We start from the raw sequence: 23,923 nt of genomic DNA on the forward strand, positions 1-23,923 counted from the left end.
AACATTTTAAAAGTTAAGACTTACCATTCACATAATCACAAGCTGACAGCAATCTACAGGTTGAGTGATTCTGATTTCTTCTCTCTCTCTCTCCTAGAAGCAGGTGGGTTGATATAATGCCAGCCTGAAATAGAAGCTTTATTTATAGCCTTAGCCGAATGAGCAAAGAGCTGGCATAATCAAGAGAGTACTGCATATTTTAAGGAAGGCTCTACCTTTAATATGCAAAACAGCCATTAGAAGATAACAAAAATGCAAATTTACATTCTCCTAAATTGGTTAACTGTATTAATTCCAATAAAGTTCAAAAAATAATTTTCCATCCTGCAAATGGGTTAGAGATTTTGTGCCTATTCTACAAGGACAAAAGAAAAAAGAAAAAAAGAAAACAGAAATTTGGCTGCCATGTTAAGTTTCTCCTTTTCGTTGCACACCTCCTATTCTAAATTGCTTTAATATTTTTAGTTGCCACTTTGATGAAATCAATACAGTCTGCAATACCATGCAATTAACCAACAATGATTAAGCGGGAGAGTGATTCAGACTGGGCAGAAACGTTTCAATCTTGGCGTCCAGCAACGCACTGAGTCATGTACTCATTTACGTAATGGCAAAAGAGAGGGATTCAGTTACTAATAAACTCTTTTTAGAGGCTATTTGAAGAAAACATGCTTTTTCCCTCCCCAGTTACAAAATCAGGCGCACCCCACGTGCACACACACACGTGCTGCTTTCATACACGTCAGCTGTTTCCTTATGTTTTAACCTTTTCCAGATGGTATGAATGGCCCCAAATAATGAATTTAAAAGTTATTGTTTATATATACATATATAAATATGAGGGGGAGGGTGATTTGATTTTTTAAGTGTTTAAAATTAACTGTTTAAAAAGTTGGTAAGATTGAGGAGGAAAAAAAAAGAAACAGAATGTGTGTCTGAGTTTTTCTTTCATGTCTTCTATCAAATTTTTTCTTACTCTGGGAACATCCCATGATTGGAAGCTACGAAACAACAACCTATAAAAAAATTTTTTAATGCCTGATAGCTTGTTTTTGTTCTAAAAAAAAATTAGTGTTAAATGACAGAAGTGTCTTGATTGGGTCTGTGTCTCACTGACGATTATTGTTGATTTGCTGCTGTGGGCATGTTTTATTTTTAACGTAAAAACAAGTTAACTTATTTTATTAACATGTAAAATAAGTTAAGAACACATGTTTTCTTTACTGATGTAAAGGGCTTACACATCTGACATCTCAGTTAAATCCATCCAGGCATTATTAAGAAATGAAATGTAATAAAAGACAACTGGAGTCATCTATCAGAAAAGATTTCCTCATTGAGAGAGGTAGGTTACATGAGCCTTACCGGGGACATGACATTACTTAAATATTTTTTAACATCGTTATTAGATCAAACAGTCTACAAGTAATTCCAGTCAGAGAAGCAGCAGGCCCAGCGGGATTGGATTCTGATGCTGGGGTGAGTGGAAACCACTCAGGGAGGAATCAGAGGCCAGGCTTCCAAGTTCTTCGCACACAAAATGAACAAGGGACCACGATTTGAGCTGCCGGATATCAAATCTAGTTAGTATCAACCACACCAGAAAGACAGTCTGCTTTGCTGAAGATGAATCCTGTATCACTTGCAAAATTACCTCACCCCTTTGACAGGGCTACATAAGTCATGGCCGTGACTTCCAGAATGAAATACACCTGAGCAAGAACCACAGGGCCCAGCAAGCCCTCCAGCCGTACAACACTGTCATCTAGTCGTCCTCTCTGGGTCAGCTTTCCCTCAGCCAACTCCCAGTGATGCGAGGCGTCACGCAGGATAGGAAGGCACGAAAAATTAAAAAGAGAAAAATCTTTTCTCTCGTCTTCAGGCAAATTGGTAAAAAGGGAAAGAGAAGATTGTATCATATTAAAGAGGAAAAGAACTGAAAACGTAATCACGGCACTTGTGCGATCTTCCTTCTGAGAGCAAAGGTGCTCTCTCCTTACCTTTGGTGCTCAAGGGAATGGGCTTCCGGGACATGTGCTCAGGTGGCTGACATCCTGTGGTATCATCTTCGCCCCTAGAGCTCTCGTTACGTGCCTTCCTGTGAGGAGGGAGTAAGTGGAGGAGGAAGCAGAAAGCTGACCGGAATGGTACCTGGAAACCAAATGGGTAAATGACAAGAAAGCCCAAGACTCACCTTCAGGCAGCTCTGGGGCTGCTAGCAAGGAAGTCACAGAAGGCCCCTTCACTATCCTTTAACTGCAAAATGAAGAGCTTGCCACCAGGAAGGGATTGCCTTCTCCAGGAAGATTTTCTGGTGCTGCCAAAGCTGTGTGACTAACAGTTACATCTTGGGCAGTGGGCTGTCATCTCATACCACTAACCTAGCAGGACCGAAACAGAAAGATTTTCCACGCACATAGTTTTGAATATGTTGGGCGACATCTCAGCCAACTAACACATCACAAGTTAAGTTGTCCAGCAAGCTCACTGATCAGGGAGAAGCTAGTCCCAGGACTTCGGGGCTTCTTTGTATACAATGAGAAGAAGGAAGATAACGACGTCAAATTTTAAAATGCGAGCTAAATATACTTTTCACTCAGCAGCCTGGCTTCTGGCTCTGTACTTAGAAAGACACTCTGGCCATGTGTTGCTTCACAAATTTAGAAGCCTGTCAGAGATTTGAGTTCCTGAGCGGGGGTGGAAGTGATTGTTGGTTTCATTTTCCTTGGTCATGAGGATACCATTCCAGCAAACTGCTGGTTAATGTTTCTGTGTCATTTGATATAATTGAAATAAAAGTTGTAAGTTCCTACATACTTCTTTTTTAAGGCCCATAAGTGTATTACAGAACCCAATACTCTTTTCACAATTACCTCATTGTCAGACCTAAAACCCAGGACGTGAAGAATGATGAGAAAAAAGGCCAAGTTAAGGAGGAAACTGAGAAATCTTAAGGGGGTTCCTGAGGGGAAATTCACCTAGGAATTCCGCCACTGATGGGTGGAAAATCTGCAAACGCTGGCTTCTAGGGCCTGTCACTCTGGTGCCTTTCGACTCTTACAGACAACTAAATACAAAAATTATGACCTTCTATAAAAAATTTGGATTGAGAAAGAAATCTCTTGTTAAAGCTATACAGGCATTGTTTCATTCCAGAATACTCTGAACTGGGCAAATCAGAATCTCAGAACATAACAATAAATCTCCCTAAACAGTACATGCAGTTTAGTGCCAAGTACACACACACACACACACACACACACACACACACACATGCATGCATATTACTAAGAACTATCTGGAGAAAGAGAAGGAGAAAGGCAGATGGAAAATACGTGGCTTATCTGAGGATTCCCCCTATTCTGTTTGCCTCTAATAAGGGAAAAATGAGAACAGAACCCAATCACTAAGAAGAAAGGGTCTGAAAGATGAAAACCCAAGGAAAGTCTCTGTGAAAAACAAACATACTACTACACAGATTACCTCTGTACTTGAAAGCCCTAAATCTTATATATCATTAGATGTACATTGAGTATGTTCAATAACTTTGTTCACTGTCACAATGGGAGATAAATCTATTTACCAGATCCTCAAGACAGTGGTACCACTTATATGCATCTTTTCTAACACAGCATCACTAGTCATATTATTCTTGGCACAAGAAATCAAGGATGCTAGAACCATGGCACAGAGGCAGTTTACCACTGTTCCTTTAGTCATGGGTTATTAGCTGAATGTACGGAAGACTAAGAGGTTATCTCTGTTATATACGTTCAGTGCACTCATGAAAGTTAGGTGAACACTTTTTTAAACACACATACACACACAAATCCATACCGCGGTGTGCAGAGTTCCTTTAAGCCTCACTGTGTATCAGTTCAAACATCCTATGGGGAATTAATTTCCTGAGCACAGAACAAATGTGAATGCAGAGAGATTACCAAGTCAGCTCCACCATCCTGATTTACATAAGCTCTTCTATTTTAGCAACACCTGGAGAATCCAGTTGCCTCTACTTCAGTGCTCTCAAGAGCCTTCTATGGCATTGCAATAAAAAAAAAAATTCTGGTATTAATGCAGGGCTGGTTTCAACACATGGTAGCTGGTTTCTGTTCTGAGTCTTGTGGAGTGAAAAACTGGATTCACAGAAATGGAAAATAACTGAAAAGTGTTCCCTGGCTGGTGAATCAAGAGAAGTGTAGTTCATTATTTTAGTTCAATGTATTTTCAAAATAGCATTTGGTAAGAACTGGAGAGCACAAGCTGATCAAATACATGGCAATGAGAAAATAAAAGAGAATTTCATTTTGAAAGAAAATGGATAGTTTCTGTATGTGGCAATGCCTCTAATATTGATCTTCATAGTTTGGACTTGAAACCAGTAAGTACACAGATTCTAGACTAAAATTATTTAAATGTCTGTGTATCTGTAGCCTTTTAAATGCTGCCAATATTAGCTCAAATACATGCCAACAGAAAATTCAGGAACCTCCTTAACTCCTTCCTTCTCATTCCTGATGAGAAGTTGAAAATCAGATTTCTCCAGTTCTTGTTGTGAAATATCTCTAAAATTTAATTTTCCACACATCTACGCACAATCTCCTTTCATTCATTCATTCATTCATCCACTTAATCACGTAACATCCACTGAGCATCCATTATCATAGAAACTTAACATCACGTCAATAAACAAAACTCTTACCAAACTGTGCTCCAATCTTTAATCCTGCATTTCTCCACATTAGCTTCTTTAGCTTCCATGTCGAACCCAACCTGTCTCTCATTCCCTCATTCATATCACCTAGTTTAGAGATGGGCCTTAGTGCCCAGCTGGCCAGGTACCAGTATCTGGCTTTAAGGACCTTCCTGCTTCAATGATCCACTCTCAGGGAGTCAGTGTAGTTAAGCACTAAAAAGACAGGGATCTGGAGTAAGTTCTAATGGGTAAGAGATTTAACATCTCCGCACCCCGAGCTCTCAGAGTGGCTGTAACACTGCCCTCCTCACAGGCTGCTGTGAGGCTTACCGTGAAACCGTGAGGGAGTGGGGTGTAGAACTGGGCGCCTATCACAAAGGTGCTGCAGGATGTAGAGTGGCTGCACGAAGTCACTGAGGAGGAACCCCTCTCCCACCTGGGAGTCCCAGGTTTGCTCCCTTTACAACCAGAACTAAAACAGCATTGAGCATTAATTGGCTGGGTTTATCTTTAATATAACCTCTGTAAGATTCATCACAAATTCCCCTCTCTTTGAGAGATGTTAGCTAGGAAAACTTCTTAAGCTAATTTTAACAAAGGATAATAAAATGATTCACTTCCAGATGCTGGGGGTGGAGTAGTTATTTCAATGTGAAACAAGAGTTTGAATGGGTATCTTCAAGGGGAGGCATTTCATTGGAGACATTTATTGGCTAGGGTTTTCTGTTGTTTTCAGTCTGACTCCCCAGCTTGTGTACCATTGTTTTTACATACATCCCCTTTCCCTTTTGTGCGAAGGGGAGCTATAATCCGCCTCGTTTCATGATGCTGCTTTTCATGCAGTCTGTTTTGCTCAAAGGACACATTTTTTCCAACAACTATTGTAATTATTTTCTTAGAGGACCAATTTTAATTGCCATATTGTTTAGCTAAGCCCTATTGTCGTGTTGTCCTTCAAATTTGTCAGTTGCTTTAAGAAACAGGGGTGGGAGGGGGGAGCTGATAAGCACATTGTTGTAATTGATTTGTATGTTTGAACTGTCTTATCAGAAAACAAGGTTATGAATTTCATCTGTTGAGACACAAAAATAAAATACTTTCCTAAAAAAATCTTACTTGTTTGTGAATGTCCATTTATTCTTCCCCTCATCCTTTTAATGTTTCAATAATAGTGTTGTTTTATTAATCATTTTAATCATAACAGAAGCTCAGCCTTCTCCTGTATTCATGGGTATAGCTGAATTACTATACATACTTGGAAAACAGAAAAATAAAACTGTTCAAGATTAAGAATTGAAAACATAGGAAGAACCCATTCTGAGGTATCTGCATTCAAGGATGACCATGGAATCACATAAAACAGATGGGAATGAAGAAATACGCCTTCCAAGGTATACAGTAACATGACCTCTTTTCTTTACAGCAAAAAAATTGTCACTGTAAGTGATGGGAAATGACCATGAGATATTATTCCTGTCAGTTAGGAAACTTTAAGAAATGAAATGAAGAGAATTAAGCTTGACTTCTAAAAAAATTTCTGGGGCCAAGATTCTGCCATAGTAATTGAGAGAAATTTGACCAAAATAAAACAGAAACATAGTTGGTATCTTAGCTTGGACTTCCAAAACAAAATCTCACAGGCTGGGAGGCTTAAACAACAGAAATTTATTTCTCACAGTTTTGGAGGCTGGGAAGTCCAAGATCAAGGTGCCAGCAGGGTCAGCCTCTGGTGAGAGCTCTCTCCTTGGGGTACAGACACCTCCCTTCGCACTGTGTCCTCACACGGCCTTCCCTTGGTACATGCACAAGGCGAGAGTACCTCTTCCTCCCTCTCTTCTTGTAAGGCCCACAAATCCTATCAGATTAGGACCCACTCTTATCATCATATTTAACTTTAATTTTTTTCTAGAAGCTCTATGTCCAAATACTATCACAATGGGGGTTAAGGCTTCAACATACTAATTAGGGCGGACATCATTCAGTTCATAGCAGTTGGTTCTGGTACATTAATCGAGTGTTCCATCACCTTCGTTTACCATGAACACAAGAGGCGGTGTATGTCCCATACGCTTAACAGAAACTGACGACTAACAGAATTCTTGAGCTACTCTTAACTTACAGCTTGCTAAAAACCTGCCCGCTTCGTAGCCTACCTGAGCAAATTCGCTTTCATTATTTAGTTGTAAACTGTATACCCTGCAACCTTTATGGAGCCCAAACAAGATGTTTGAGCTGTTTTCCACAAACTTCAAGTCAGCCATGGCGAGTTCAAGCTCCAGCTGGCTAAGACAGGTTGGTACCAGTGACCCTAAAACTGGGTCTATGCAGGTATCCGATGAATGACCTTTTGACATCAGAGGGCCGAACACTCGACCCTTGGACCATGCTAAGCACCTCCATTTTTAAACATACATCCCATGAAGACGCATGCAACTCAGACACGCCTGCACAGAACACCCCAGTCCTCAACTTTTCCCTACCTCCAATCAGCTTTCTCCACATCTAAGAACACCCTGCTTCTTATCTGCAAACATCCCAAGCCCCTGGCCGTCAGGGAATTTAATCAGACTTGTTCTCCCATCTCCTCGCTTGGTTGCCCTGTGAATAAACCCTTTCTCTGCTGCAAATCTTGGAGTCTCAGGGTTTTGTCTTGCTGCCCGTCAGGCAAGTGAACCTGGTTTGGCAACAATATGAGCAAGACAAGTTAGAGAAGTCAATATAAACTAATACAGATGGAATGAAAAAGGATTTCAGCAACTAGCAGAGATGCGTCGCCTTGTTTTCACTTTTCTACCCCTTGACTCTTCAAGACTCTGGCCTCGCTGTCATTAATTTTCTGCAGTTCCATATGACTTTTCATTCTATTTCACCCTAGTCCTTAAAGAGCTGTGTCTTCTGCTTTCTCACAACACTTCCCCAGAGTTATGCTATAATCTCTCAAAAATCTTAACCCCTTAAACTTCTTTCTCTTACTCAGTACCATTAGTTAACTTACTCCTTTCTGGAATACTCACCCCTCATCTGATGCTTCTCTCCAGCACTGCAAGTTCTCTTTTGACTGCGCCCTTCCCCCCACCTACTACAGAGAAACGTATGACAGGATTCTCGTCATGATCCAAACCTGACTCACGTGTCAGTGTACAGACCGCCTCACCCCTGCGAGTTAAGGGATGGGCTGTTAGCTTTTTCCTCATAGTTACTTTAGTACAGAAGTGTCAATCAGATGTTCTTGTCTAAACAAGCACCCCAGCATTTGCTAAGACCATTTGCTTGACCTAAAGGGTCCTGGTGAATAAGATGTAGAGACCCAAACTGTCTGTTTGAAGAAGATAACTGCTTACATTAAAACTTGCTCAAGATGCCCGCAGTCTCCTCTGGAGCTATGCCTACCGGGTTTGCCGACAGTGCAGAAACAGGGCGCCAGGCTCAGTGGGATAAGCCAATGTTCGTCCTATTTCCCTGTGTTCGCTGAGGTTCCCAGAGAACCAAAATTCTGTGTCAGAGCCTAGATCACAAGACCTTGTCCCTCACTGGAACAAAATGTTCCAGAAATCAGGGGAGGGTTAGGGACTAAGAGAACTCTTATGTAAAACAAATTTTATTTTTCTAAGATGAGAGGTGCATTAACTAGGCTAGATTCCCTCATATGAAACACTCTGTCACTGCCTTTCATAAACTTTAAAGGAGTGGAGGGTCCTGGCCAACTGGAGCTGTACTGATTTCTGAGGCTGGAATTTGAATTTCTAAACCCCTCATGTCCTATTAGTGGACATCTGACCATTAGTCAGCTAAGCTCCTCAAATGTTACTCTTTCAAATGTCCAGAACAAGACATACAATACTGAAGTAATTAACAAGCGGTCATTTTAGTTTTTCTAATTGTAAGAGTAATATATGCTGGCTCATTGTAGTAAATGTAGAAAACACAGAGAGGTTGGGGAAAAGTCCTTTATACTTCCATTTTTCAAAGGCAATCACAGCTATTATTACGAACAATTCTTTTCAGTCTTCTTAAAATAATAAACTAGGTTTTAAAATAGAAATTTTAAATGTGTTGCTGCCACCAGTATGATTCCTTCCTCCATTAAACACTCCAGGGCCTCCTGTGACGCGCCAACAAGAGCAGTCCTGAAAGGAGACATAACCTGCCTGCCCTGTGTCATTCAGGACATCACAACAGGGTCTGCAGTGATCATGGTGAGAACCGTATCCTTAAAAGTTCACACTCTTCTGAAAAAACTACTCTTACTCAGTCTACATGATCCTGTTTGAAATTTATAGACACAAAATAGAGGCAATGATGGCTACCATTTGCTGGGCACCTACCATGTACCTGGAACTTGACAAAAACAAGCTCACTGATCTTCCCAGAAACCTGAAAGCTGGGTGGGCACTCTCTTTTTTTAAACTGAAGTATAACTGGTTTACATTATATTAGTTTCAGGTGTACAACACACTGCTTCAATACTTTTATAGCTTATATTCCATTTACAGCTGTGACAAAATAAGGCTGTATTTCCCTGTGCTGTGCAATTGCTCTTGTTGCTTATTTATTTCACACCTCGTAGTTTGTGTCCCTTAATCCCAAATCCCTACCCTACCCTCATCCCCTGCTTCCTCCCCACTGGTAACCACTAGTTTTCTCACTTTACAGAATTTCTACCCAATGTTACCTAATCTCAGACTCCACCTCCTTCCTCTCCGCCGTGCCTCCCCCAACTCTGAAGCTCTCCTAAGTAGAGCAAGACCTTGCAATCCTTTCACGAGGAGGCCTCTGACTACCCTTGTTCTCCGCGTGCTGTTCAGGTGAGGTTTGTTTCTCTCTAGTGCCCTCCTGCCCCTGCAGCAGCCTGTTTCTCACACTCATTCCCCCGGGGCTCTTCAACACTAGCATCCATCCGGTGAACGCTCTTACTCCTAATGGGGCTCTAACTGAGGACGCTCTGAAAACACCATTGTAATTTGGTATTAATTAAAAACTAAATGAGAGTACAGTGCACTCTTTGGTGCCTGCCTATAAAAGCTTATTGACTGTTTTAAAGGGCAGAGGGGCATTTGTCTTCCTCTGAAGTTATCATCTTGTAACTGTGATCACAGCCACCACAGGGAGGAAGCTTGCGGCTCCTCACCTCCTTCAAAAATCTCCTGCCTTCATGTTAATAAAGCCTCCTTTTATTAGTTAGTTTGGGAATTTGGTTATATAACCCAAACACAACAGCATAGTCTAAGGTTTTTTTTTTAACCCCCTAATGTATTTCTCTTGATGAGAACGGGATTTTTCTGGACTTGAAGGAAAACAGAAGGTGAAACTAGATTGGGCCACCTATAGGTAAAGGAAATACCATCCACTTTTTGTAAGAAACCATCTCTGTTCTGCAGAACTTCAGTTTTGTTTCTGTTTTTACAGAAGGGAGGTAAATCTTGGGATATGTGAAACAAAGAGGTGCATTTGCCTAACTTGGGAACACTGGGTATTAAGTAAGGCTGGACAACTCTGCTAACGGGGGAAGGAGAGAGGGAGAGACTGCTCCCTCTTCCTAGAGGTTAATGACGCAGGTGTGCAGATGGACACCGTGTGGCAGTTCTGGCCCAAGCAGCACAACGACCGCCACCCCTAGCCCCCACCAGGAAGATGAAACTCCCCTCCAGCAACCAGGATAGTCAAGAATCATCAACAGCGGTTGCCTGCTGGTGTTGAACAAAGTAATCTAAGCATGCCACGGAAATTCATCTCATTCAGGGACAGACAAGCAGAATGACAGAGAGCGATTCCAACACAGAAAGCTTAATTTATTATTTAGGTTTCCAATTAAACGCCTGCATGTTAAGCAGGGACAAGGCCGACTGTCCGTGGGTGCCCTTGCAATCTTTACGAGGCAACATGGATTATTTATGTGCCTTCTCATCTCGGGCATTCTGTCACAGCGGGCCTTCATTTGTCAGAGTTACTACACACAGGACTGTCCCAAATGCCTTACCTTTTCACATGTCCCTCGGTTGGGATCTGGAGAAACCTGGAGAAAGGAACCCCTCTCAGGGTGCTTTCAGCAAGATGAGAAACAAGTGGATAACTGGTCTCCTTGTACATCATTCACTGCACTGAAGTATTCACTAATATGCTGGGGATTCCACTTTAAACAGGACACCTAGAAAAGGAGGTATCAAGCCACTGCCACCCTTTAGCTACTGCTCTGCGTGGAGGCCAGTCAGCAGGGTGCCTTCTATTCCTGCCTCTGTCAAGCTTGTAGGGCAGGAAACAAGGCAGATCTACCAGCTCTGTCTTGGGAAGCTGGGCTGGGCACAGAGCCCACGGACACGGTCGGGAGGCAACCCTGGACAGTAGCTGCTGCGGGCCAGTTCCAGTTTACTATCAGGGAGCAGCTCTCTGGGGCAAAAAAATTATCTCAGGGGAGTAGATGGTCCGAAACGAACAGCCTTGGGATTGGGCTAGCACCAACGCTTTACGTTTAGAAGTATCTTCAAAGAAAAGGAGATAAAGGGGGACGTGAAAGAGCCTCTCCTCTGTCCCAGGGAAATGCTGACTATGGTGGGGAAGGGCTGTATGAAGGCAACATCCCCATGGCAGAGGGTTAGCCTAGTACAGAGTATGGTATACAGTAGGTGCTCAATACATGTGTGTCATTTAAATAGGTGCATAACCTAAAAGACAGGTCTCATCATGAAGAAGCATATTCATAGACAAACTCTATGCATTAATTTCTTTCACAAATTAGTCACTCTTTGTGGGGTTGACTGGTGTATTGGTAAATTGGTGTATTGTTGGTGTGTTATTTGTGTATTAAATATGCAAATAATAAATGTTCATTAAAGAATCATTAAAAGACAGATGGGAAACAGAAAACTTAAAATTTCCAGTAACTCTAAATGAACAGGTAACCACTAGTAACACTGAGGTGGTTCACTCAACAGAAGCAAAAACCAATTTTACTACATGCATATATATTTTAATGGGCATGTCTTGTTTCATCAACTTTTTTCACTTGGCATTTTATTGTGAATATTTTTCCATTTTAAATGGTTACACAGAATTCCACTGTCTAACTGTACTGTAACTTATCTAACCTATGCCATATTGTTGGAAATTTAGGTGGTTTCCTTTGTTTTTTGTTTCTTTGTTTGTTAGTTTGTTTTCCTGTTATAAATGACTGTGTACCAGATGTCTTTGGAGCGAAATTTCTACTCATGATCTAATTTCTTTTGTAAGCTAAATTACCCAAAGTGGAACTGCTGAGTCAAAAATTTATGCAACTTCTTGAGGCTTTTGATAAATAGTGAAACCAGAGAGGGGGGCCAAATTTACAATCTGAGCAGTCAGGTAGACAAGGGCTCTTTTCCCTAAATACTCGTTAACTATTTTAGGTTTTGATGAAAGCACCTACAACACTGTCACTCTGTCCTTCTACTTAAAGTACACTTAGACCCTCCCTGACTCCACATTATTGTCCTACCATAATACCAGCTTTATAGCATTTCTCACTGTCTTATGTCATTTCCTCTCAAGCTCTCACATTAAGAGCCATGTGCCTAACAGGTCCTTTTGAGTTTGTTAACTGGTCAAATCCAAATACCAGTATTCACTCAACTACACCCAAGATTCATTTGCTCATTTATTCAATAAATACATAGGGAATACTACTTACCAGGTACTCTTTCAGACTGTGCTATGAAAACACTGAGAAGTCAGATGATAAAACCTCTAACCACAAGAATCTTGCATTTTGATAAAGAGAAGGCATTTCAAATAAATATACAACATATTATCAGGTAGCTGTAAGTGCTACCTGGTGTTCTACGTGAGGTAGTCAGAGAAGTCTCTTCTGAGGAGACACCTGGATGAACTGAATGATAAAGCTATACTTACATCTGGGGTAAGACTGTCAGAAAAAAGGAAGAGCACGTGCAAAGGTCCTGAGGAGAAAGTGAGTTTGACACGTCCAAAGAACAGGAATGCCAGTGTTATTAGAGCAAAGTGGAAAAGACAGACAGTAATAAGAAATGAGACTGGTGAAGGGGCCAAATCAAGGAGGGCCTCGTAGGCCACTGGGAAGACTTTAAATTTTCTCCAAAATGATGGGAAGCATTTGAGAGTGGCACACAAGGGTGCAGTGTGATCCGATTCACATTTTCTAAATTGCACTTGGACTGTTGAGTGGAGAACAGACTATGGGCCAAGAGTAAATGGAGAGAGAGGAATTGAAAAGCTCCTATAATAGTATAATCAACTCAGCATTTGCAGCTCTTGAATCCTATTTCTGAAGGAGGCAAGAAACTAAAAAGTGATACGAATACTCACAGTTAAAAGCAGAATCCAGCCATCACACTACCAGCTCAGTGACTAAAGGATACCTGGTCAACCCCAGTCAGCACTTCTCCTGTCTGTGAGGTTGATTTCCATGCAAAGGTGTCTACAGAGCAAGTTATGAGAACTACCCATGCACAAGAGAACTGCCAGCACAGACAATACATGGTCCAGTCTTGTTAAGCCCAAACTGTCATGAAAAACCTGAATCCACAGATTCTCCTAAAGAAGACATCAAAGAACTGGGAAGGACTATATGGCAATTCTGAGCTGCCATTTCCCCATGACTCCTGGCCTGTCTTGCTACTGACCAAGCTGGGCTCTGGAAAAAGAACTGAGTTGAAAGCAACCCCACTGCAAATATGAGAGTCTAGTTATTGATCTATTTATAGTCAACTGTCTATTGGGAAATATTCTGCAAGAGCTAAATTAAAGGTTTGTTTCTGTTTCTAGAAACCTATTCACTGAATATCATTTAAGTTTCTCAGAGGGTAAAAAACAGGATTAACTTCATCATTTTAAGGATCCTTGGATTTTTTCTAAAAAATATATATAAATGGGATATAGTGTTTTTCTTTTAAAATCACACACAAAACAATTAAAAAGACTTCTGAAGCCACAAGGACATACATTCAGTGAAAGTCTTAAGAAAACCAAAGTGCTTGGTTCTCTGTGTATGTCTTTTTATTTTTTTAATTTTTCCTTTTAATTCCCTCTGACATGAATGTGTAATGCTGAGAATCCATGCTAATGAAGTATGTGTCCACAAGATGTATAATGCATGCCTTTTAATTAGTTCTGCTGCTGTAATTGATTAACATTTTGCCTATGCAGTACTATTACAAAGAATGAGCAGTCAAACCCTGTATGCGTCTAGTCCCTGTAGTAAAGGGGGAAAAAAGCACTGAACACTGCCATTGTTCAACATCTGCACTGCCAACGCGGGCCTCCGTATTCCCCTACTGAAAGTCTATTGGGAGGCACTTTAAGCAGCCTAGGAAAGAAGCAGAAGAAATAAAAGACAAACTGGAAGGGCATGAGGCCCAGAGGAATGACAGTGAAAAACATTACACGGAGAGGGAAAGAGACCAAGGTGAGTATTAGGAGTGTGAAAACCACCATCACTCCACAAGGAATGTGGGGCAGATGGAGGGGACAAAGGGAAAAGCTGAGACAAGGAAGAATGCACACTGTGTGCCCACGTGTGGGTACAGACGTATGTCTACATTCAGGGATGCATGATAGGTGCACACGTGCATGTAACTGTGAAGAGTAACAGGGACAGAAATCAACCACAGAAGAATAAGGCTCCAGCCCAGCACCCACCTGCGGGGTCAGTGCCCACCCAGGGCCAGATCCACCTGACGCAGCGTCTCTCACAATCGTGCACAAGCCCCCTCCTCCCCTGCACAAGGTGGAAGGAAGGACCACTTACCACTGGCTCCCCAGCCACTTACAGAGTATGTACTATGAAAGGCCCTATGCTAGGTGATGGGGAAACAACGCTAAAGAAGGCAGATCTCCTTGCTTTAATTTCCTTATAGTCCAGTGGGAGAGACTACAGCCAACAGGGAGTTAGGGTGCTGGGACCTCAGAGGAGGAGAGCAGACAGACAGAGACAATGGACACAAAGCTTGGGCGATTCCAGGAAGGATTTCCGGCATAAGTGATTTCTACCCCGAGACAGTCCTATGAAAAGTGGCTGGGGAAAAACGATGTTCCAGGCTAAGGGAACAGCCTGTGCAAAGGACTTGAAAAAAGAAGGGGTGGGGCATTTTAAAGAAATATAAATAGTCCAGGAGAAGGGAGAGGGAGGAGCAGGTGAGGAGGCTGACTGTGGCAAGGTTGTCAGGCACAGGCCAGGTCTCCAAGACCTCTCTTGGGGAGAGTTGGTTCAAATGAAGTTCAGCAAGTTTTACTCATCTCACGACTTCTCACAGACACACAGTGCAGTGAAGGACATGACGAGTAAGTGAGGGAGACGGGAGGCAGAAATCCTCAGGCTCCCCCCTCCTCAACCCGTGCTATTCGTTTTTTTTAAGAAACACATCTATTTACATCTTAGGTATTTAACAAAAGTCCTGCTAGACACAATCTGAGAATCACTAGCCTAGGTGAGTCCATTTGAATTTAGCTCTCAGTCTTCCATAATCTCCCCTCAGCCTACCCCTTCAGACATTTAAATTCATCATCACCAATACTGCCCAGCCATCCTGCTCTGGTTCTTTTTTTTTTTTTTTTGTGCCTTTTATGATCATCTGCTTCTTCCACTGTCCTGAAAATAGCGGTTTCAAAACTCCTCTCAAATCGCCCACCTTTTCTCCATTGCTCTTCACTCTCAGCAGGTAACTTCTACTTCACAGAAATTAAAAGCCATCAAATGGGCGCTCCTTTGTTTCCTGCTATCAAATTCCTAGTACCCCCATACCTGCACCCACTTCCTTCTTATCACAACAGAGGAAGTGTCCAGCCCCCTCCTGATTTAAATCCTCTTTTTCATATCAGTAAATTTACACTATCGGGTGTCCTCTCTCACAGAAGTCTCCTATTAAAACACCACCATTACCCACTAACCCACGTAACTCCCCAGCAACCCTCTCCTGCACAGAATTCCTGAAACAGTGTGCTGCTATCCCTTTGTCTGTATTTCCTCACTTTCCCCTCTCTTCTACCTGCATGCAGCCACCAAAACGGCCCACACTAAGGATCCCCAATGCCTCTGGGACACTAAACCCGAGGGACGCTTCTCAGCGCTCCTCTACTCTACCTCTCAACAGCACTTTGCACTGTCAGCCACACCCGTCACCCAAAATGCTTTCCTCGCGTGGCTCCCATGGCAGAGCCTCTCCTGGTTTCTTCCCTGCGATCGCCTCATCAGTCTCCTAGACAGGTTTATCCTCCTCTACTCCACAATTAGATTTTTAAGCTCCTCAAGTCTCAAACTGTGTCTGTCAGTCCTCACTCTATACTCCCTCCGTGGGTAACTGTGTCTATGTCTTCAATCATATTCTGAAAATCTCTTGAACTCCCTATACTCATCCCCGTCTTCACTGCCACCGATCTCCCACTATTTTTTTTCCTACTATTGTTGCCCCCCACCCCCTCCATTAGGCTCTACTCTTTTTGGCACCTTTGCAATGTGTTCTCCATGCTTCCACACTTTAGCTGGAGTGCAAGTTTTATACAGCAAATCTGATTATGTCAAAACTTTTCCCTTCAAAGGACATGTGCACACACACCCTTAGAACACTTTACAGCCTTCTACTCTTCTTAGGATAATACCAAAGACACTTAACGTAGCCTATAAGCCTCTATATGCTCTGGCCCCTGCCCGGTATCTCCACCCTCATTTCACACTTCTCTTTCGTTCAATCTCTAGGCTTTACTATACCATTATTCACTTTTAGGTTTCTCAGACACACACCTCTTTCTCCCACCACAAGCTCTTTGCATATTCTGTTCCCTCTGCCTGGAACACTTATGCCCCTTCCTCCCTTTATCCATCTAACAAATGTCTTCTCTTGACTTCTCTCTCAATTTAATTGTAAATTCTTTAAAGAAGCCCTCTAAGCAACCAGGCTCTCCATCTTAAACCCCATTTGAAGCCAGAGGTCTTATGACTGTCTTCATCATCCAAAAATATTAAAATAGGTCATTGAAAATCAATATAGTCCCAACTGGGAGAAAATATCTTATGGACCCGGAGTGATGTCTTATAACCTATGTATATGCCTGAACCAATGGCCAATCTATCATGGCTTTTCACCCACAACCAAAATAACACATCTGAGAACCAAACACTGGAAATGTGGATGGTACTTCTTGATGGTAAATTTAATGGTCCACACTCAATATGCCTGCCTCTGATCCCTTACTCAGCACTCTGCTGATCCATGCACTTAACACCTGTGCAAAGGACATTTCTACTTGAACAAGGATAATATTTCCATTAAATGAAAGCCGCATTTCAGGATGGACATTTGGGAATCATATATCTTATGCAGAAAAAAAAAACGAGCTCATGAGGTTGGCCGAGGTGACTGACACTGACAGTAACCCAGAGTCTACCATAAAACCCTCCTGTGTTTCACTCTTAAGGGCAGACTCTCCAACTACACAGAGCTTGGACCACCACAAACTTTGTCTTCTCAGAAATCAATATTTAGGTTATCATATCTGGCAAGGAACTGTGACTATCTGAGATACTAGATAGAGAAAATGGGACCGTGGAAGGGTGAATAACGGGAAACAAAAATAGTCAATAGTAAGGAACAGTGGTGGCTTCGTGACTCACTGTAGAATCAAGGTGATGCATCTCCTTGTGGACCCTCGCTTGCTTCTCTTCCCACTTCCTTTCCCTCACTACTTCTACTACTTACGTTGGTGGTGGTTCTCTCTCCCATTTAGTCCGTAAGTTGAGAATACTGAGGTGGATTCATGACAGAGCAAAGTGGGAAAGAGACATGACCCAGAGGTCCTGGATACAAAGAACAGAGAATCCGCATTACCTCTGCATAAGACTATGGAGATGGACACTTTTAGTACTTATCCACTTATTAATTAATCCAACAACACATCTAGAATAAACACTAATCTATTTATGGCAGTCCACAAAGTCCTACCTCAGAAAAGGTGGGTTTTCAGTCTCAATTTTGGAGACCTCTCCAAGTTATACCAAGACTTTGCCCTGCCTAGGGTACAGAAACTTTCTACTGACTGTGCCCTTGCATAAATAAGCAAGGACAAGAACTCAGCAGTGCATAATTACATCTCCTGTCTCTTAAATCACAACCATCAAGTGCCATACACTCTGTTTCAATCCTTGCATGTTTTATAGTTTGTGATTATTCCTGTACAGGAGGGTAGACTGGTAAGCCAACGATAAACTTCAACAAAATTTCCTGTATTTTTAATAGACAGCAAAATCTAAACTACAGATGAAGCCCTGAAAGGAACCAATATGTATTTCCCTGGACACACTGCTACGATTGCCATTTGTCTGGAGACAATGCCATTTGGGTTACAGAATCCTGCAGGGAGTCTGCATGAAAGTTTCATCCTTGCAAACCAAATGTGGGTGGTTTCATTGCTGTTGTATTTGGTGTTCTGAATTTTCAAAGGGAAAAGTCTATATCATGGCCAAATTTGATTTCAGTGCCTACACATTTCCTCAAGAAGTTGGACACTGAAATTGCAGAGAAAACTCCTTCATAAGCACAAATATTCTTTGTAGACCTTGCTAACCAAAAAAGCAAAAAACAAAAAAACAAAAAACAATGAGGAACTTTTATTGTGACTCATCGCCTAAAGTTACTCCAAAATGTTCAGGGACAAAGTCAATGGCATTCAATTACCGACATCTATTATGAATTACACAGCATCCTGGGAATTTATCTTCAAAATACAACGAAACCAAGAAGCTACACATTTGACAATGTTAACTCTACCTTGTGGCAAGAAACTTTAAATACACTTTATGCCCAACAAGAGGGCGTGGCACAGTAATTATGGTCTATCAACAAGAAACAACAGGAAATGATGCAACCAACAAGAATGATAATTTTGAAGATTATAGAGCTGCAAGGACATATTCATGATGCTATGGTGGGGGGGAAGCACAGTGCAGAATGCTCCATGCAAAGCAGATCTACGAGATCAGAGAAGAAAGAAGGGTAGGTAACAATGGTAACCAAAATAAAAATGGTTCTTGGTGATGGCTGGTGAAGTTAAAATTTTCCTTTAACTTTTCAAATATTAATAAAATATCATTGATTTATAATCTGTAAAACTATTACATTATAATATATATACTATATAATCTGGTAAATTATAAACTACCCCATAATCACAGAGTGCTTTTAGAGGTACGGGACACACATTTATTGGCAGAAGGAGAGAAAGGACAGGAGGTACAAATAAAATCCTGCCCTCATGGCGTTTTGGTCTATAATAAATTAAAGCAAAACGCATTAGAAACATTTGTGAACAATAAAGGCTATTTGATAAGAAGTTCTAAGTTCATAAAAGAAAGACGTGTAAACAATCAAGAATGGGTTCAAGGAAGAGGCAGGACATCACGGGGGCCGTGAAGGACATGAGAGCTCTGCACGGGCAGAGAGGGGCACGAGGGCCACTCAGGCAGGGCGGTCACACACACAGGGCGAGGGCACTGACAGGAATTACGGAGGTGCCATCTTATCCTCACCTGCTCTGCCAAGGCCTTGGCGTAGATAACGGGAGGAGGAGGAGCACCCTCATCAGAGGAGAAGATGAGGGGTGCTGGAGATTACGCTCCGTTTCTACTTCCACCTCAGGAACTGAAGGAACTAGCGTTTCTGGTGCGTGTGAATTCGTTACTTGCTTAGCAACCAAGGCCACTGTTTTCTAATCCTACAGATCCTTCAAGCTCAGTAGTATCCAAGTAGGTGTTCAGCTGATGTTGTGTAAGAGAGTCAAGGTTTATTGCAAAGATGATCACTTTCATGCAAAACCAGCTCTCTGGACAACCGTGGGTCTAGGGGTACGTATGTTTGCTGAGGCCTGTGTCTTCTCTAACGCCCTTGAGTGTTTACATTAGGCTGGTGTGGTGCATATAAAACCATTAGCTAGTAGAGAAAAATGCCACAAGCTGGTTCATCTTGCTGAAGTTAAAATACCATGTGAAATTAAGTCTTAAAATGTACAGATTCTAACTGCAGCAGTTAAAAAACAGGATAGGATTCTAGAAAGGCAGCCCATTACCCAAAATAATGTCACATCAATCCACCAAGATCAAAACCTTTATGGTTCCTTTTGTTCCTGAAATTCCATTCCTTTCGTAGTTCTCAAGGCTTATCCTTTCTGTCCCACCCTCATTCTCAACCAAATAAGAGAGAGACAAGAAAGAAGGCATTCAGAGACCAAAATACTGTTTTCATTACTACAAATATTGAAGAATGTGGCTTAAAACTGTCTGCAACAGAGCTTCCTAATAATTCAGCGCAGAATGTGAGATTTCCCTACCCCACCCCACATACACCCCCCCCCAAACTACAGCATCGAGGGGCAAATGAACATGTGCTCCCTGCAGACAGGCAGGCAGCTTCCAAAAGAAGGGAGAGAGGGTGGGGCAGAGGTGCACGTGTCTGTTCCTCCAAGCTCACATCAGATATATCACTCCACCTCCTCTTGGGAAGAGTGAACCAGGGAGCAAAGAAAGGCCATCGTCTCGTGCTGGTGAAGTCCCTCCAACACGGGAGACAGTAAGAGAGGTACAGAACAAGGAAGACCTACTCTCTCCCAAAAGACATGTCTTGGTAAATTTTTTGAAAGCCTATTGATTGAGTAAACTCCTAGCAAAGGGACTTCTAGGTCCTTTTTATCAACATAAATATTGTTAAATTTCTCTCTAGAAAGGTTGCACCCATTTTCTCTCAGCAACAAAATATTAGGATTCCCATTACCCACCCTGTGGCTACTAGATCTAGACACCACTGAACTTTTTTTTCCCCTATCTGATGGGAAAAAAGGAAATGATTACCACATAGTTTTGATACACACTTTCTTAATTATGAAGTTGAGCTTCATTTCACATTTTGGGTTTTTTTTTTTTTTTTAGTACTTGTGGGGGTTTTTTTCCTATAAACTACCTTTTATACGCTTTCCTACTGTTTTCTTAAGGTTGCCCATATTTGTATTAACAGTTTATGTGAGCACTTAAATGAACTAAGAGAGTTAGTCATTTGTCATAGGTGTTAAAAATCTGTTCTCCTAGATTGCTATTCTCTTCTAATTTATTTTTTTGCCCTTACACAAATTTAAACTTTCATGTAGGTAAATTTACCAATTGTTTCTAGAAACATAGTGCTCATTTTATAGTGGTTCATCCAGGTAAATGAGCATAACACTGTGTAGATTTAACTGGATTTCTTTCTCAACCTTGACAATAAACATTATTGCTGTCCACTTAGACTGTGTTCAAGGCTTCCACAGAGGGTCAAGAGTAGACCTTTAAGCCATTTAACTGCCTGTACAGAAAAAGTGAGATTTTAATCTATTTAATAGTGTCCTGTATGAAATTTCATTTTAAAAAAAGGTGAATGCTGCTCAATTAGGGGGAAAAGTTGAAACTCATTTCTCTGTTAAGTTTTGATTTAGAAAACCAGACACTGACACCCCTAGCCCACTCTAAAGCCAAATGAAGGCATTTTTCCATTTACCCTTTCCTGGTCCCACCTGCAGACTCCCATTTCCAGGCCCAGCTAACATTCACTCCTCTGTTGGAGGAGGACACACTAACTCAAGTTTGTACTTTACATATTCATGCACATACAATGTTTTACCATTTGTTTGATAAAATGGTACAGACTGTGAGGAACAGGACTGGAATAAAGAGAAAGCCAAACGGTCATCTTTTAGCACCTGCCACTGGAAACTCTCCGCTGGCAGGCAAAAATGGCTGCAGGCACTCATAAGCCAGACACCTGGACCGGAAATCTCCCATGGCAGGAATGTCCAGCTACTGAGGGCACAATTCCTAACCTCCTGGTGGCCACTGACTGGAAGGTACCTCCTGAAATGTCTGTGTTCCAGGGAATCCCTAAAAAACTACATTATATTCATTTGTGTGGTACTTGACAATGAACTCAGCACTCCCATACGCAGAACTGCACCATGATACAGTGACCTATCACTGGTCTTGTAATCAGAAAATGTAGCTTCTGCTCTAATACAGTGTGACTCTTGGAGACAGGCACATGTTTCTTTAACAGAACACAATAATCATAAAAGAAAATTACAGTTTAGATTTCATTAAATTTAGAAACTTTCAATCAAAAGAAATTAATTTTTCCTATTTTCTTTAAAAATCCATATGCCTCTTAAAGTAAAAATTGTAACATAGTATCATGGGGGTAGAGCGGATTTCTGTGGAATACAAAAGTTGGGTCTTTTGTACCCAGTATAACAACCTCCATCTTTTAATTGGAATGTTTTGACTGTGCATGTTTAATATAATTATCAGTATCATTGGGTTTAAATCAACTATCTTTTTATTTGTCTTCTATTTCTCCTTTCTGTTTCTTTGGTTCCCTTTTTTCTATTTTACTGTTTTCTTTTGCGTTGAGCATAATTCTGCTTCTCTCCTATTGGCCAAACTTTCTTACTGTATGTTTCAGTATTTATGCTATGCTTTATAATACATATATTTAATATATCTCAATTTCAAATAATATTATAATATCATGTGAAATGTATGCTACTAGACTGTAATTTCATCTACACTTTATTATTTGAACTATTCTCGTATATTTGACTTCTACATGTATCATAAACCTCATGACATATTTTTTATTTTTGTTCACCCAATTATTTTAAAGGTGTTTTTAAATAAGAAAATATATTTATGTGCTCAAAAATGTTTAATAAAATATGTTAAAATCAACCCTAGGAATACATTAAAAAGATGGTGCATCATTACCATATGAAAAAGGATTTGCCCCAGAGACTCCTGGTAGTTTTACCAATCAAAGATCAATCACTGTAATTCACTACATTAAGAAATTAAGGAAAAAAATTAAGGAAAAAATATCAAAAGATATAGGGAAAACGTTTGACAAAATTTAAAATCCACTTCATAATAAAGCATCTCAACTATTAGACATAGAAGAGAACTCCCCAAATCTCATGAAGGGCATCTCCGAAAAACCAGGAGCTAAAATCATATTAAAAGGTAAAATATTTAAGATCTCCTTCTTGAAACGTGGAACAAGGCAAGGATATACACTTCTGATGTTTACTCAACATTTTACTGGATATGCTGGTAGAGCAGTAAGGCAATAAGAAATAAAGACCATAAAAGAAGAGGTCAGCTCTCTCTATTCACAGACTGCATGACTGCTTATGTGAAAAATTCTAAGGAATCTATAAAGTAACTATTAGAATTAATAACTACATTTTAAAAGGCTGAAGGATGCTAGGTCAAACATTTAAAGTCAACTGTATTTTTTGTATACTAGTGGTATCAACTGGAAAATTAAAAGAAAATTTTCATTTATAATACCATCAAAAATAAAACATAAAAACTAAGGAATAAATTTAACAAAAGACCTGTAAGACTTTTGCAATAAAGACTGCAAAACTCTGCTCGAAGGGACCAAAAGACCTAAAAAGAAGACCTAAACAAGTGAAGATACAGCACATTTAGGGGTTAGGACAGTCAATACTGCTCAGACATCAATTCTCAACAAAATGACCTATACAATCAATACAACCCCAATTGTAATTTCACGAGGCTTGTTGTAGAAATTAACAAGCCAATTAAAAAATTATATGAAAATGCAAATGACATAGGAGAGCAAAAGCAACCTTGAAAAGAAGAATAAACTCGGAAGACAAATACTGCCTGATGCCAACTTACTATAAAGTTATAGGACAGTATGGTATCGGCATAAGGACTGACAAAAAAAGTCAACGGAACTAAACAGAGTCTAGAAGATGCCCACCTTTATACAATCATTTGAATTTTTTTTAAAAGGCACCAAAGAAATCCATGAAGAAATCAAAGTCTTTACAACAAATGAAGCTAAAACAACTAGATATTCATACAGAATAAACTTTGACTCCTACCTCACACTACATGCATAACTCTGAGATGCATTATACATCTAAATGTAAATGCAAAAACTTGAAAGCTTCTAAGAAAACAGGACTCCTACTTGAAGGTAGGAATTGTTTCTTCACTAGTACACATAAGACAATCATCATAAAAGGGGGAAATGATGTATTAGATTTCATCAAAATGAGAAACTCTAAAGAGACTATTAGGTAAATAAATAGGCAAGCAACAAAATGGGAAAAAAAATTCACAAAGCATACATCTGACAAGGATTCGTACTGAAGATGCATGAGTAATTTCACTCAATAATGAAA

At 40.7% G+C, this 23,923-nt stretch overlaps 1 protein-coding gene across 1 annotated transcript in view; it reads right to left on the bottom strand.

Annotated features, from left to right (window-relative positions):
• LOC116280226 (uncharacterized) overlaps positions 1-23,923 on the bottom strand; it is a 142,933-nt gene that overhangs the window by 6,432 nt on the left and 112,578 nt on the right. The window contains exons 3-4 of the mRNA XM_072960643.1: positions 2,001-2,151; positions 25-124 (exon numbers count right to left, since the gene is read on the bottom strand). Of these exons, the coding sequence (XP_072816744.1) occupies positions 54-124; positions 2,001-2,151 (222 nt within the window). The 3' untranslated portion in view covers positions 25-53. The remainder of the gene's footprint in view (positions 1-24; positions 125-2,000; positions 2,152-23,923) is intronic.

The sequence above is a fragment of the Vicugna pacos genome, chromosome 4 (genome assembly GCF_048564905.1).
Source record: "Vicugna pacos chromosome 4, VicPac4, whole genome shotgun sequence".
In the NCBI taxonomy this organism is placed as follows: Eukaryota; Metazoa; Chordata; class Mammalia; order Artiodactyla; family Camelidae; genus Vicugna; species Vicugna pacos.